This window comes from Anguilla rostrata, chromosome 3 (assembly GCF_018555375.3).
Source record: "Anguilla rostrata isolate EN2019 chromosome 3, ASM1855537v3, whole genome shotgun sequence".
Taxonomy (NCBI): Eukaryota; Metazoa; Chordata; class Actinopteri; order Anguilliformes; family Anguillidae; genus Anguilla; species Anguilla rostrata.
In genome coordinates, this window is record NC_057935.1 from 55785000 (window position 1) to 55801864 (window position 16865).

The window sequence follows — 16865 nt, forward strand, 5'->3', positions numbered from 1 at the left end:
TGTCTACAAATTAGCCCGTTGTTTAACTGTTTTCCACACCACCTGGGATAACATTTGGAATTATTTTTTATCTTGAAATTGTGGAGAAGCCAATTCTGATTAAAATAATAAAATACTTAATACCTATCACTAATAATATATTAATAATATTAATAATAATTATACGAATAAAATAGTAGAGGATGAAATCAGTAAGATTGCAAGAGATTGGCATTCTATAGGAGAATAAAAAAAGGGTCATACCAAAAATAAAGTTTTATTAGAATTCTTATTGTTAAGATTTGAATATTTTATGGCAGTGGTCCCTTGGGGACTCCTGTGTATGATGGTTTTTATACCAAACACTAATCCCATAATTTTAACAAACTGGTACTGTTCTAATCCCATAATTTTAACAAAATGGTAATTTCTCTTAATCATGTGCTATACGTGTTTAGAGGGAATATTTACCCTCTTATTCCACATTATGTCAGAAATATGCACGTGTGCCATGAAGAATAAATTTCTCATATTTCACATTGTGCCATTTTTACATAAAAAGGTGGCAAAATTATTTAACAGATCAAATTAAAGACTGAAGTGAATCAATAGGCTCCTAGTTTGTGCAAGTGTGGACACATGGCCAAATAAACTATTAATTGTTCTTCATATTAATTGTTTGCAAATAATACAAAAGGTAAAACAAGCTGAGAAAAACACATTAAGAAAATGAAACAATCACGACTCTGGTCACATTTAGATTAAAATAGTATTATTATTAATGGTACTTTTCAAACATACAAAAGTTGTTTTGCAATGAATCAACAAATGCATTAAAAATATAATAAAAGCACAGTCCCATTCTCTTCACTGACAATTGCTTTCCAGTTGGATAGTGTTTATGGAATGTGGAACTGAGCATAACATTAAAAACAGGCATATACACACAGTACACATCTACACGTACAGATATGTACTTCATTGCATAATTCCAATAAAACATTTAAACACTTCCATTCTATCCTGGCATAAGAAAACACAGTACATTAAGAAACTGAACGATCCAAAGGACAACAATATATACCAGAACATCACCTCTGCTGCAAAAATGCAAAACTCTAAAGGCAGTAAATATCCAAAAAATAAAAAATAAAAAATCCAAAGCAGCTTTTTCCTTTTCTTCTTTTCTATGTCTGAGGCATGTCCAGTTTCTCTCCAGTTGGTTAACGAGAACTAGCGGCTTTTCGGGAATATGCAGCACAGTGGAACGGAAGGTTGTACCGCCACAGGGAAAGCCGCTCTCACTAACGCCTAGAACAGGAAGTATGGAGAGCTAAAGACCGATGGGAAACAGTGTATGTGCAGGCTGCCGAATTAAACATGTGGCAGCACAAAAATTCTCAATAGTGTTTGCCGAAAATGACGGTGACACGGTTTTTTAACACGACGTTAGCATGAAGCTCACTACTCCTCACCTCCAAAATGCACTTCTTCTCAAGGTCTGACAATAGGCCGACAGCAAGGCCAGTGAAAACTATTAGGCAAGTCAGGGTCCACAAAATAGCATTCCTTCAGGCAAAGGGACAACGACAACTTCTGTTTTTGGGTTTATTAAAAAATAAATCTTTGGCGACTTTAAGAGCAATGCCATCCCAGAGTAAGAGGATAAATATGACACAGGGCATATGGATGGCAGATTTATTTATGTAGCATTGGACTGGAAACCATGCTGTATATTGTAGGCAGGCACTTTTTGGCAAGACAGCAGACTGCTTCACAGATTCCACATTTATACGCTGTCAGGATGGACATGGCATCCTGAGCATTGACCAGCACCATAAAAATCGGATTTTGGTTTCAAACTACGTTCTTTATACCGGACTGTTTCACTTTCCTTGGGCCAAATCGCTGCTGGCTCTAAGGTATCCTTCCCCAAACAGTACTATAAACATGCTGTTTCCCTCCCTCCTCCCAGTAAACACTGCAGCGTATGGATATTAGGGCTGTGGGATGAGCTTGGCGCAGCAGCATGGACGCAGGTGGGGGCCTGAGTTTGTCTTGGCCACATCCTGCGTGCTGAGAGCACCGATTCCAGTTTCAAAACCTTCATCCCGTTGTTAAGGGCACCTACGTTCACTTTTGCAGCCTCTATTCAATCCAACTGCAGTACGCTCTGTCCTTAGCTTCAAACCACTGTTACTTTGGTCCCTTTCCACGCGTAAGTTTTTGCATTCGTTTCAGCTATAAAAAAAAAACCCAAATGACTCAAAAGGCAAGCACAGGCCATAGAAACTCTGCAGACTAGAGTTGGGTTTGGCAGTGGAGGGCTTTGCCTGATAATCTCTGGCAAGTCTCCAAGTTCCTCTGATCCTTAAGATGGGCTTGGCACACTCTGGAAGATGGCAGTGTGATGGTTGATGCTTTAAGAAGTCCCAGAATGCAGTGTGGGTTAAAATAGGCCTTTCTTTTGTAGATGGGGACACGGTTCTGTCTCCAGCTTAAAGGAATGCAGGAGGATTATCAATCAGTTGTGAGAACACAACTACACCTCTCCTCACAGATAAATAAATAAATAAATAGCAGTGCCAAGAGGGACACTTCTTCAGTCTACACACAATAAAATACTTTGGCCGTAGGATGTAGTGTGCAATTTTTGAGGTTACCATTGGCTAGTAACAAATACACCACTCTGAGGTCCAATGCTGCAAACTTCATACAACCAATAAGGGACCAAAATCCACAAAGAGAGGCAAAGATTACTTCACCTTAGTGTTACCAACAGAGGGCCACAGAGACACGAGGCAACACCCACAGTTTGCCTTTGGCAGAGAACGGCAGTTCCCTGGCAGTTACATACGCTCTAACACTGGCGCCTGCGTCATTATCACTTTGTAATGAGCTCCCTTCTCACACATCCTGACCAAACTGTCCCCGACTGAGAGGAAGTTGGCTGGTGCGGGTTCCCCTTGGCGGGGCCCCTTCCCAGCCCCTCCCCCCAGGCCCTGCGGCGGTCAGTAGTGGCCGTAGCCCAGGCCCACGGGCACCCCCATGCCCAGCCCCAGGCTCTCCCTCAGGGCCCGCAGCTGCTCCTCGCCCAGGCGGATCTTGTCCTCCAGCTGGCGCTGCTCCACCAGCAGGGCGGCCTTCATCTTGACGTAGTGGCTGTAGTCGCGCAGCTGCTCGGGCGTCAGGCAGCGGCCCAGCACCCTGCACACGGCCTGCTCCCGCCGGTCCACGTGCTCCTTCAGCTCCTGAGCCTCGCCCAGCTGGCCCTGCAGCAGCTTCTTCTTCTCCAGCAGGGGGAGCTGTGGAGGCAAGCAGGGGGCACAGTCACTAGATGCTCAGGGCAGGGACCACAATGCAGGACGGAGCAGGAAACATTTTTTTTTTGGTTTAAGTGGGAATAACAGAGAGAACAAAACAGACAAAAGGGAGATAAAGAAGATGGCGAGAAAGAGAAAAAATGGAAATATCAATAAAGGAAGACATTAGCACATATCATATTAAACACTTAAACAAACCCAAGCTTTAATGTATACGTTAGTCAGCACACTGTACATCTGCTCTCATGTAAACACAGCTGACCCTGAAAGAAAGGCAGGAGGCCCCTCCCCCCCCCGCTTACCCGCTCGTGGTGGGCGGAGTCGTTGCCCAGGCACTCCAGGGCGCTCTCCACGCGCAGCAGCCTGCCCGAAAGGGACAGCAGCAGGCTCACCACCTTGTCCAGGTCCCCGATGAACATGCGGAACTTGTCCACCTCGTTGGGCTTGCAGACGGCCAGCACCAGGGCCTCCACCTCCTCGCCCAGCTGGGCGTTGGCCCGCATGTCGTCCTGCAGCCCCCGCTGGGCCTCCCGCAGCACGCCCAGCTTCTTCCGCAGGCTCTCCATCAGCTGGCGCTGTGGGGAGAGCCAATCAAATTGTGACAACGGTGACTACTCTCTAATGGTGCTTTTGGTTATTGTAGTTCTTAGCACTTAGTTTTGCAATAAAGGCCATGGCAAAAAAACAGCATAAGCTAAATTTGCATCACACTTGCTCCCTCGTTCCTGATTTCTCTCATCTAAAATTGTCACAGATACAACTAAACAATACTACTGACCTCTGATACTGACACTAACACTGATGCCACGCTGTACTTTTGCCAGACTGGACGTTACCTTGTAGCAGAGCTCCTCGTCGTCGTCTCTGACGTTCATCCTTGGAAGCTCTTTCATCTTGTTCAGCAGCTCAGCCTTAGTAGCAGCGCTGGTACAGTAGGACCCTTGGCCTTGTGTCCTAGAGGACCCCTGTCTGGAGCGCCTGCAGGGGGCAGAGAGAGCGGGACAGGCCCGGATGAAATGAGGCCTGTGGGTTTTTATTCACCCTTCAAGGGGTGAGATCACTAATGTGTGAATATGTGATTAGAATGTTTTTAACTGAACATTCTAATGCTGATGTAAAAATCAGTACTGGTAACTGAAAGCAACAGTGCTAGAACACTGACTTAGAATTTTTTTAAAAAGCATTCCAAAAAGCCTACTCTTCAAACAGTTACATACAAATGTTTAATCCAAGGTCCTGGGAACAAATTAACATAACTACCATAGGATTTGTCACATTATACGGAAACCAAGCTGACTGCACAATAATTCTAGATGCCCAGATTCTCAGTCCCTCACGGTGGAGATTTTTTAAAATGGCTCACCGCTCCAGAGTGTTGACACTGAGCTCTAAGGCGCTGTGGCCGCCCCTCCACGTCTCCCCGCTGGCCTCTCCCTCTGCGCTGTGGGGAAAGAGCTCCTCCATCAGGTCAGCCCGGGTCCTGGACCCAGAGTCCTCCACCAAGAGAGCCTCCACCAGGGAGCCGCGGGGGGTCCTGGTCACGGCCGCGGGCGGGGCCTCCGCCTCGGGGAGGGTGTCTATGTCCGTCTCCAGGACCGTCACCGGCCGGGCGAAGCACTGCGTCTCCGTCGCCACGGGCTCCTCCGCCGCCTCGTCCCGGAACTCGTCGATGTCCGTCTCGAACGGCCCGTTGGTGGCCACGCCGGGGGTCCGCTGCTCTGGTTCCGCGCCGCGCGTGCGGTACAGCTCCTGCTGCTCCTGCTGCTGCTGCTGCTGCTGCTCGTAGCTGACGGAGAAGTAAGACTGCGGCGGGAGCGCCCCCTTGTGGGAGCCGGCGTCCGCCGCGGGGGCCGCCGAGCCGCGCCGACTGCCGCTCGCGGGTTTCTGCGTCTCCCACTCGGCCGCGGCGCGTTTGGCCGGGGGGGCGGGCTTCGGCACGGCTGGTCTGTCGGGCACGGCGGCAGCCTCTGGGTCAGCAGGTCTGGAAGACAAGAGGTACACACAGAACATGAGCCCAACGTCACATGACCAAGTAGAAAAAAAGTGAGAGTGAATGTCTAGAGTACTGATACAGAGTTCAGATACACTCACACAGTGTAGGGCTCAGATGGGAGTGTGGGCGGAGCAGGGCGTTGGAGTGGCAGCTCGCACTCGTTTAGGGGCGGAGCCACGGGTCTGAAGGCCCGGCGCACAAAGGCGGGGCTGCGCGCTTCCCGGCTCTCAGGCTCCTCCCTCGGGGGCAGGCTGTGAGAGCGCGGGCGGGTCAGCTCGGGGGCACAGAGGTGGCGTGAGGAGCCCTCGGGCCAGGGGGGGCTGGGGTGCTGGGGGGCGGGGCTGTCTCTGGGCGGGGAGGGAGCGGCGGAGAGGAGGTTCTGGTACGAGGCGGACAGGAGGTTGTGGTGCGACGCCCTCCTGCGGTGGAACTGCTCCCAGTTGGGGGGCGGTGGGCGGGGCGGGGCCTTTTTCCGTGGCGCGCCGGCGCTCTCCTCCAGCTCGCTCAGGGCGGGCGCCGCGAACACCGCGGAGCGCGTGCACAGCCGCTGGGAGTCCAGCCGGATGTCGCTCTCCGACAGCGCCCGTCCGCGCTGCAGGTACCGCGCCGCCTGAGGCTCCTCCGCGCTGCACGCAGACAGCCTCTCAGACCCCCTCGAGTCACCCGACCGGCATCCCTGCAGCACAGCGCCCTCTGCTGCCTGGAGGTCTCTTCTGCACCACGTGTAGTCCCTATACGCAGGAAATGAGGACGGAATAAAGCTTTTCGCCATAATCCGGCAGCACGGGAAATAACTTTAACATCAAAGAACCTCCGCACGCACACGCCAGATGCAAAATGGGAGAAGCAGAGCTCATTCTCAGCTTTAGGATGCCATTAAAATCAAGTCATAAAAGCGAATGACTGCCCACGAAACTACCAGCTTTCTCAAATTGCCCAAAATGATCATTCATACGGCGCTTAATGGCAAATGATTAAATTAGCCTCTGGGAAACTATTAGAATTTTTTCGAGAGCCGAATGTAAAGTGGCTTACCTCTCAGTCAGACTGAACTTCCTGTTGAGTTTTGTTTGTTCCCGCTCCCTCACAGGATATGCCTGCAGAAGAGATTTGCCAAGTTTCATAAGAGAAAAACACAGAGGAGGGTGCAGATTGTCCAAACTATGGCAACTGGATGGAGGAGCTAAACTATGTGAATGGATGGCATGGCTGATAAGGCTGCTAATTTTGGACACGCACAACAGCCAAGAAAAACACATTTTAAAACGGTTCCATAAGCTGGGTGGAGGAATATACCGATGCTAATGCAAACGTCTGCACAATACATAGGCTGCATCTTTTAAAATTAGGGAGCTGGCTCACTAACCCATTGATATTCCTTTCAATACCCAGGATTTTTGTCTTTGGGGGCCTTTGACCACATAGCTACTTTTACTATGTTCTGCACATCTGGTAATATTAGACAGAATTCTATAGTAGATATAAAATAAGCATTCAATGGTTATCATCCTGGGACTCAACCAAGGGCCTTCGTTTAAAAACTACTGAAGCAAAGAATAATGGGGGTTTTGGTCCAATGGCAAACAGCCAGGAAAAATACCTCAGATCAGCTATGAAAAGTTACACTAGAAATCTCACAGGGATCGCGTTACACAAGATCTTGAGTTTTTATAAACGCATACTTTTTTTTACACACGGAACAACAAACCTATTTGGTATATAACAAATGAGTACAGTCACTGCGACTCGATACTGTCAAAACACTCAGGAGAGTGTGATTAATTCTCAGCGAATTCAAGTTGACTCAAGTTGACGTGCTACATTGCAATGTAGGCTAGCTGTGGTCCCTGCGGAACTGAATGAGGTATATCTTACAGGGAAACCAGCGCTGTTTACGAGTTGATTTAAGTATGAAAACTATGCCTGAGTCATACCGAGAGCGAGGGTGTAATCATTTTTTCTGAACGTTAGGAGCGAGAGACACAGCTGCACTAGGCCGAATCACTCAGGCTTTTGTTGGCTGGATGTAAAGACCGCATAGAGCAGCTTGCGTGCTTTTCCGAACAGGAACACCCAGGAACACACCCTCGGTCTATGATCCATAAAATCCCATTGTGTCCCTCGCCAAAACCCTGGCCTGGGACCCCTGTTAATCTTTTTAACCGTTTTTGTGAGGGTTTTGGGGGTGGGCTGTGCGTGTGTGTGTGTGTGTGTGTGTGTGTGTGTGTTTGTGTGCATGTGTGTGTGTGTGTGTGTGTGTGTGTGTGTGTGTGTCACTCACGTCGGTAGGGGTGCGGCTCCTCTGCTCGTGTCCCAGGCGTGAACGCGGGCTCTCCTGGGAGGCGGAGACAGTGGCCGGAGCGACGGGGTGAAAAGCAGAGCGGGGGGCGTGGCCGTCGCGGCGCTCGTAGGAACACTGGCCGCGGCCGCGGGAGGGGGGCCCGCAGGGCTCGGGGTCGGCAGGCCTGCGCGCCGGGTCCACGGCCCCCCCAGCCTGAACGCCGCTGCTCACGCTGGTCCTCCTGGGCTCCGCCGGCCCGCGGGGGGCGACTGCCTGCTGAGCGAAGCCCTGGCAGGAGTACCGCCTGCGCCCCGGCTCCGGGGCGGGCGTTTCCGTGTGGGCGGGGCCCGGTCGTCGCCCGTACCCCTCCGGCCTCTGGCGTCGGCTCGTCAGGCCTGGGAGGTTGGACACGGACATGCTCCTGCTGGTCTCCTCGAAGAACTTCCGGCGGTCGGCGAAAGGGAGTATGTCGCACTCGTCCAGGCGGGAGGAGCGCGGGGCGGACGCGGCAGGCCGGACCGGGTGCCCCAGCGTCGCCGCGCCCCCCGCCCGCGCGCCCCTCTTCTCCTGCTCCGCCTCCGGCTGCAGCTTGTGCTGCGGAGTCCAGCGCCAGCGCCCCGCTTTGCCCGCGGGGCCCGGCTCGTCCGCGGACGGGCCCCTGCTCCAACCCGGGCACCGAAGGCCCCACGAGGGGTCCAGCGCATCATACAGGTTCTTCTCCGGGTGCAGCTGGGGCGTGGAGTTGGAGACCAGCCTGTTGAGAGGGCCGGGGGCAGGGTTTGGGGACAGGGGTCTGTAACTGCAGGTTCGGGAGGGCTGGGAGGGCTGGGAGGGCTGAGGGGCGAGGCGGATCTGGGTTTCGGGGGCGGGCTCGGCCGCGTCCTCCTCCTGCACGGTCTCGGGGCCGCCCGCGCTCCTCTGCAGCTGGGCCTTCTTGCGCTGGATTTCGTTGCGGAGGTTGGTGGCGAAGCGCTCGCTGCGCCGCCGCGCCTTGGAGGAGCGCTGCTGGCGGGAGGAGCCGGGTTTGGGGCGGGGCTCCTCCCGCCCGTCCTCCAGCAGCGTGTCCGCGCTGGCCGCCGCGCTGAGCCCGCCGAACGCCGGGGCCGCGGGGTCGGGGGCGGAGCCGGGCGGGGGGTGACCCGCCGGGGCGTCCCCGGGCACGCTGACCGAGCGGCCCCAGGAGCGAGGGACGGGGGACTGGGCGGGGCCGTCCTCCGTCTCCGCCGCGCGCTCCTCCGCCTCTGAGATAGCCACCGAGCCAGGGGTGGAGCACCTGCTCCCGCCCCACCTCCCCTGCGCGGCCTCGCCCGCCCCGGGGCTGCCCGGCGCCTCCGCGGGGCGGGGGGCAGATTTGGGCCACGGGCCGCTCTCCGCTCGGCCGTTAGGCAGCCCCAGCAGGCGCAGCTCCTCCGAGAGCAGCTTCTCGGGAGCGCTGTGCCTGTGGCCGCCCGCCGCGGGCTTGCTTTCGGGAGGCGGGGGCTGGCGGGGGGCGCGCTCGGCGCTCCTCCGGCCCGGCGAGTTTTGGGGAGGAGAGGGGCTGGAGGCGGGGGAGCGGCTCTCCGGGGCCGCGACACGGGCGGACGTGACCCCCTCCTCCTCCTCCCCCCGCCCTCTCGCACGGCTGCAGTCGCGACAGGGCTCCAGCTCAGAGCTCAGCATGTAGTACTGGTCCAGCCTGCTCCCCCTGCAGGCCGCCTCCCCCCGCCGCTCGCAGGGACACGCCCTCTCGCCCGGCCCCTCCCCCCGGCAGCCCGCCAGGCTCAGGATGTCCACGGGGGCGGAGGCGCAGCGCTTGTCGGCGGCTCCCGGGCGGCCGCGCGTGGCCCTGAAGCTGTCCCTGCGCGCGGGGGGCTGCGGGGGCCCGCCGCCGGCCCGCTCCTCCTCGCAGGCGAAGGACGACGGCCGGGCCCGCGCCTCGGGGAGCCGCGAGAGGGAGTGCGACTTGGCGGCGGGCTCCTCGGCGAAGTCCCCCGGCTCGGCGGCGGGCTGGGCGCAGCGGCTCAGGTGCAGCAGGTTGTCCATGGAGCTGGCCACCGTGTAGTCCGAGGTGTTGGAGCTGGCCGAGAAGGAGCTGTAGGCCGAGTCTCTCTTGTTGTTGAAGATGGCCGGGTCGACGGGCGACAGCTGGCTCTCGTAGTAGCCCTGGCTGGGCGGGTCCAGGCTCTCCATGCTGCCCAGGGAGCTGCTGCGGTCGGTGCTGCAGTGTCGGGACAGCTGGCTCCACTGCATGGACAGGTCACTGCGCAGAGGGGAGACAGCACACAGCACACAGCCTTTAGCATGGCGCCAAAGAGCCCTCCCCACCGGGCGGCCATGTTTGATTGCCATGTTAACATGAAGTACAGAAAGAGGCTAAAGCACGTTCCACTGCGAACATCCGTCACTCCCTATATCATGTTTCTGACAAAAACAAAAACATTCCTGAGATAATAGCTTTCACATTTTAAGAAATGCTTTATATGGAAGAACCTTAAATGACATGCAATTCTCCAGTTCTCACATAAAAGCTGTTTTATATAAAACTTGGTGGTTAGGTCACTACATTTCACTAGTCAACTCCTATTCCATGTCAGTAGAGTACAATCTTAGACTTTGGTTTAACAATTTCACACAAAAAACTACGACTAACCCTGCTCTCTAATATGTACAGAGCAGGTTTTCCTGCAGTGAGACAATATGGAAAAGTAAGTTAACGTAAGAGCTTATGTCTACATGAGAATTATTACATCTATTAAAAACACTTTCAGCCCATATTGAGATATAAAAACCACAAACGCATCATAATATTTGACTACAAGTTTCAGTTTACAAACTATATTGCTTATCATAAAGCTTCCCAACATTTCCACAAAAGATTTGCCAGAACAGTCAACATATCATCAACACTTATTTCTTATCAGATGACAACTAGTTCAAAAAGATGTGTTCAAAAAGGAAATATCACTCTGTATGATCAGTTGAAGTCATTTCAGAGAAAACCTGTGGTTCATTCTGTTTCTTTGCAATGGGATAGCAATCTTTTGTAAAAGAATTAGGCTAACCAGCTGATCAAGATTAAGCTGTTAAAAACTATTCCTGAACAACCTTCACCTTGTACTGAAAGTGTATGGTCAATTCCATTGCCTATTTTACTAAATTTAGAAACAAAGATTAATGCTCAATAGCATTCGACTCAAAAGAACAGTTTGTTTTTTGTATAAAACGGCCGTTAAATAAAGCTCTTTATTGTTTTTATTCAGGTCCCGTTATTTGTCATGCTGAAAGAATGTCGCAGTCACATTCTGAAAATAGAGGTGGCATCCCGTGGGGGTGCATGTTGACTTTAGACATGAGATCATCGGTTTCCTCTTCATTGTTTCCCTGTGGAAACTTGTCAGGGGCAGAAATCCCCCACTCCCCACCCATCCAAGCACGTTCACAGGGTGTCCTCAGTCCCCACGCTCGTCCCTATCGCCTGCACAGGCGTCTGCCGACGAAGCTCCGCTCATAATCATCACATACTTTAAAACACCTTCATATTTTTATGAATGTGTACCGACTGAACTGAACACATGAGTAGTGACATCACATCGTGCTACTGCAGTAAGTGTTGACTGTGTAAAGTGAATTCCATCTCATTCCACGCAGTATCGATATGGGGCCGGCGTGAGAAAGGGGCTCCAGCCGAAGCTGGCAGGCGGGGGACGGGCTCACCTGTTGTCGCCCCCGGAGTGCCACGGTACGCTGAAGGGCACCGGGTGGAGCTGCATGGCAGGAGGAGCGTCTGGGGCGGCAGTGCTGGACGGCTCCGACAGCTTAGCCAGATGCCACGAGTGAGGCCGGATCACAGGTACACTCCGCCTGCAGGAAACAGAGACACAGAGCAGGTGAGTGAGATCACATAGAGACACAGAGCAGGTGAGTGAGATCACATAGAGACACAGAGCAGGTGAGTGAGATCACATAGAGACACAGAGCAGGTGAGTGAGATCACACAGAGACACAGAGCAGGTGAGTGAGATCACATAGAGACACAGAGCAGGTGAGTGAGATCACATAGAGACACAGAGCAGGGGAGTGAGATCACATAGAGACACAGAGCAGGTGAGTGAGATCACATAGAGACACAGAGCAGGTGAGTGAGATCACATAGAGACACAGAGCAGGTGAGTGAGATCACATAGAGACACAGAGCAGGTGAGTGAGATCACATAGAGACACAGAGCAGGTGAGTGAGATCACACAGAGACACAGAGCAGGTGAGTGAGATCACATAGAGACACAGAGCAGGTGAGTGAGATCACAGAGATACACAGGACAGGGAGTGAGATCACATAGAGACACAGAGCAGGTAAGTGAGATCACATAGAGACACAGTACATCTCAGTGATATCACAGAGACATAAAACATCTGAATGAGATCACATAGAGACACAGAGCAGGTGAGTGAGATCACACATACACAGTACAGGTGAGTGAGGTCACACAGAAACACAGTACAGGCAAGTGAGGTCATATAGAGACACAGGACAGGTGAGTGAGATCACATGGAGAGACAGTACAGGTGAGTGAGATCACATGGAGACACAAAACATCTGAATGAGATCACATAAAGACACAGAGCAGGTGAGTGAGATCACATAGAGACACAGTACAGGTGAGTGAGATCACATAGAGACACAGAGCAGGTGAGTGAGATCACACAGAGACACAGAGCAGGGGAGTGAGATCACATAGAGACACAGAGCAGGTGAGTGAGATCACACAGAGACACAGAGCAGGTGAGTGAGATCACATAGAGACACAGTACAGGTGAGTGAGATCACATAGAGACACAGAGCAGGTGAGTGAGATCACACAGAGACACAGAGCAGGTGAGTGAGATCACATAGAGACACAGAGCAGGTGAGTGAGATCACACAGAGACACAGAGCAGGTGAGTGAGATCACATAGAGACAGAACAGGTGAGTGAGATCACATAGAGACACAGAGCAGGTGAGTGAGATCACACAGAGACACAGAGCAGGTGAGTGAGATCACATAGAGACAGAACAGGTGAGTGAGATCACTTAAGCCGCGTTTCCACCGCAGGAACTATACCCCGGAACTAGGAACCTTTTGAGGAACTCAGTGCGTTTCCACCGCAGGAACTAGGGTCTAAATTTAGTTCTGGGGGCTTTGTTTTACCCCCCAAAACGTTCCTGCTCGGGGGGTAGTACTTTCCGAAAGTACAGGAACCTTTTGGGTGGAGCTTGCAGCGCTGAACATTTCTGATTGGTCGAGTACTCGCAGCACTTGTGTTGTATTTATTTTCCGCCATTACCCGCCATGTTTGAAAATATGCCGGCGCAACCCGATTTATTTTCATAATAACTTCAAATCAAACTTGTATGTTATGCGGCGCAGTAGCCTAGTTTTGGTTATAGCCTGCCAACGTCTTGGAATTATAACGTGTGCTCTTCTGTTCTTTTCTTGCTTTAGTATTCGTTTTATAAAATGCTAAGCATTCGTGCTGGGACAGCATATTACGTACTAAAACATTCAAACGTAATTCACATTGGTGATACAGTAAAAGCAAACTGGAAATCACCTTCCGCACTTTTTGTAATGGTAAAATAACAGGTTAATTCTAGTAATAGTACCTTTAGCTTTTTCAGACTGCCGTAATTTTACTCTGCCATTCTTCAATTTCACAAAAAGACCAGGAAGACTATGGACTAATTTATGGTGCATGGTTCGCATCTGGAGGGCACACTTCCCTGCTCGGCTAGCAGTAACTCCGAAGGAAAACAAACGGTGGCTGTACCACTACTAATTTAAAATTTCACGCAAGTCCGAGTTTTCGTTCTATTCTTGTCATTTTGCGATTAGCCTATATAGAATTGACGATGAGAAAGTAATCAAACAGCAAATTGTTTACAACGTGTGCATGTTTTCTGCTGTTGTTGCCAGTTATATTGGAAATGTGAACGCATTCTGTCGCTTCGGATGTCAAGACATGAAAGCGAATGTTCGCATGAAAACATAATGAATTTGTTTGAGAGGATATATAAAACAGTTACAATCTGACTATTGGTCTGTTATATCCTATTTGTTGCATAACGGTCCAAGTTCAACTACCAACGACAGTTTTGCTTGACAACGGTAAAATATGCCCAAACGGCTGCAGAAGAATATTTCAATTCCATGTGATTAAATCGATAAAAATCAATAAATACAAAAGTAACCATATATAGTCATTGTTGGCAACCCGTTGTATATAAGTGGAATAAACCCCTCCGAGCTGTCCCGGTTATTAGAAAATAATGTAGGCTACTTCGGTGGTAGTATGGGGTTACAGAAGAAATCATATGACAGATGGGCCGACGACAACGTCGCTTTTCCATACGTCAGTGGGCTAATTTGCCTAATCTTCGCGGGACTTTAGACCCCGGTGGAAACGCAGACAGCCATTGGCTGAAGGAACCTTTTAGTTCCTGGTAAAGCAGTTCCTGGGACTGAAAGTTCCGGGTAATTTTGGTGGAAACGCGGCTATAGAGACACAGTACAGTTGAGTGAGATCACATAGAGAACCAGTACAGGTGAGTGAGAACACTGAGATTTTCAGAAACACAGTACAGGTGAATGACATGACAACTGATCCAGCACCATAACAGCCACACAAAACCCCAGAACAGCCAATGTAACCATGGCTCCGAACAGAATCCCTTAGCGTCGAGAAGTCTATGTGACTCAGCCGATCACCCAGAGATGCTCACACTTTCCCACAGCAACGGCCACAGGCCTCCCTGCCTGCCTGAGTCACCAGCACCAGATGGAGAAAATACTTCCCAGAAGACCAGAGTTATGAATGAATTGTTATTCTACTATTAATAACTGCTGAGAGTTCCTGTCTGAGCACTGGGAGGGAAAAATCAACCACGATAAAGACGTCTGAGCAAAGTCTCGTGAAAGAAGAATGGATCTGGCGAAGAAAGACCAAAGTATGCATTTTTCTGTTTACAAAGTAGCGTATAAACCCAGTTCGAAAGTAAACCAAACATGATCTGAAGCACTGATTTTATTTCCTGTTTGACTTTTCCATAACAATAACTTTCATTTCAATGGGAAAGCTGATTAGATTAGAGAGAGGAGACTATGACTGAAATTCTCCATTTTACATGCACAAATCTACACCTGAACTTAGCGCACACTGTTGAAATATTTTATTTAAACAAAACAAATATTGGTCCATAAAGTTCCATAATAGAGTTCTATAAATATCTCAATGCCAGAATCCATTTACAGAGCCTAAGTGTAATACAAGCCGCTTCATTATTCTGGTTCCCACCAGGAACATGTAATAGGCTAGATGTAATTAGCAACTGAAATGAGTTCCATCTAATCAATCAAAAATAGAAACTTGATTAAATGAAATTAGTTTCACAAGAAACAAGTTGTCGTTATTATATTTCTGTCATGACTTTACAGAGAAGCTAAAAGAGAGCACCGTTCATGGTTAACGGTGATGCGTTAAAACAAAAACAAACGCAAGAGGAGGAAGTTCAAACAATTAATTGGGCAAAAAAGCAAAGCACACCAACTGCTTTTATAGTCAGCAGCTGAAGTTCAAAAGTACCTTTCCAGAGTCAATGTTGCTCTTTTCTTCTCTCTACACCCTGCTGAGCAGCTATGGTGTATAAAAGGACGCGTTCGCAGCACGACGGTCAAGACGCTACGGCACCGCAGTCGAGTACTCACTGTGCGCCGATGATGTCCTCATACAATCACATAGCGAACAAACAAGAGGAGGATGTGCAGACAAAATAGGGCAAGATAACGCGCGCTCCAAATCGTTTTCCCGTGACCTGGTCCGTCCTTATTCCATGAATCGGCAGTAACGTCCAGTCTTTACTGGACCCACAGAGGAGTTAGGAAAAAGTGGCCAGTGCTTTGAGTCCAGACGAGCCTGACAGTCCATAGTGGAAGCCAACCGCTTCACTATATTGAGTTCAATATGCAAGTCATTACACAGGCCAGTAACTCCATAGGGCTTCTGTTGTAGACTCCACAATACATCACAGAAGGCTAAAAATACTGATTCTGAAAAAGAATACTAAATGATTTTTTTCCCACACTCCTCTGTTCTAAAGTGCCAGGCGCTTAGAGACAGCCAATCTCTGTCCTTCTGGAACAAAGGGGAATTGAACCGCTGCAGTGTCCGCAGAAAATGGTCGCGACTGTCTGACTCAACCAGCCCTGGATTCCGATCAGATCGCTAGAGCACAAAAATGAACAGGACCCCCCCCCCCCCCAACCCCCCCACTCTGGAGAAATCCAAACGCCCTGCTCTCCACCTCCCACTCTCTCCTCGCTCTCCTTCTCTAATGATATTATAAGGCAGGAAGCCTGGCTCAGACAGAAAGGAAACTATGTTCGGAGAAGATAAAGGCTAAGCTGCTGCAAAAATAATACCCCGGGTTCTTTTTATTATTGTTTGAATAACAAAAAATGCGAAGGCGCTTCCTTTCCCTCAGAAAGCCGTCAGATTTGGCCGAAGAGCCAACCAGCAGTGAGGAGAGCTGTGGTGGCGCCCTGCCACCCAAATGTTTTCTTGCCCTTTTCTCAACGTTGATAGCACAACAATGTGGACTTAACTGTGAAGTGGTAGCCCTCTCCTTAATCGGCACTGCTGAAAAGAGGCCCGGTTTTAAATATGTCTGCTTAATGTAGGGCAGGTTACACACCCCATGAACAAAGTCAGCAATACTCATAAGGGTGTCAGCCAGCAGATGGTGGGGGAAAAGGAGGAGTACAGGGGGAAGGAAGAAAGCAGGAAAAAGGCGAACGAGGGAGGGAAGAGGATGATAAAGGTGTGTATATAAGGGAAGATGACGAAGGAGGAAAGGAAGGAAAGAACTGGAAGGGAGGAGAAAAGAGTCCATCCAAAGTCCAAACTCGAAAAACGGTTGCTTTTTCGAAACGACAAAAAACCAGGAGCGAGGCGACGGGTGGATGGCCGGCGCTCAGAGCCTTAGCTGGGGGTAAGCGCTGAGCGCCGTTTTACATAACGAACCGTGACTGTTCTGCGAAACAGAAACCAGATTCACCCCCGATTTCACACAGCGCCCTACGACCTCTCCGGCTCTCCCCTTCACCGCCTCCCTGGTGAGAGATCGCTTCCAGCCACCGTATAAATCCGAGCGCCTGCTAACGGTTTCCCTCCGCGGGTGGCGGGAGGGAGGAAGCGCCTCCCAGGGCTGGCGGGATGAGGTCAGAGGCCTTGTCCGCCTGCAGCTCTTTGAGAGCCGTTTGCTGACGTAGCGACGG

General features: G+C 50.8%; 1 protein-coding gene across 3 annotated transcripts in view; it reads right to left on the bottom strand.

Annotated features, from left to right (window-relative positions):
- Positions 1-734: 734 nt before the first annotated feature.
- The window catches only part of shroom4 (shroom family member 4), a 43269-nt gene continuing 27138 nt past the window's right edge, over positions 735-16865 (bottom strand). For 2 of the 3 annotated variants that reach the window (XM_064328405.1, XM_064328407.1), the window contains 8 exons: positions 11270-11416; positions 7577-9815; positions 6331-6392; positions 5394-6026; positions 4666-5283; positions 4139-4280; positions 3605-3877; positions 735-3284 (listed from right to left, as the gene is read on the bottom strand). In XM_064328405.1, coding sequence (XP_064184475.1) covers positions 2991-3284; positions 3605-3877; positions 4139-4280; positions 4666-5283; positions 5394-6026; positions 6331-6392; positions 7577-9815; positions 11270-11416 — 4408 coding nt within the window. In that variant the 3' untranslated portion in view covers positions 735-2990. Of the gene's footprint in view, positions 3285-3604; positions 3878-4138; positions 4281-4665; positions 5284-5393; positions 6027-6330; positions 6393-7576; positions 9816-11269; positions 11417-15296; positions 15842-16865 lie in introns of those variants that run through there. The other variant, XM_064328408.1, reaches the window with a different exon arrangement.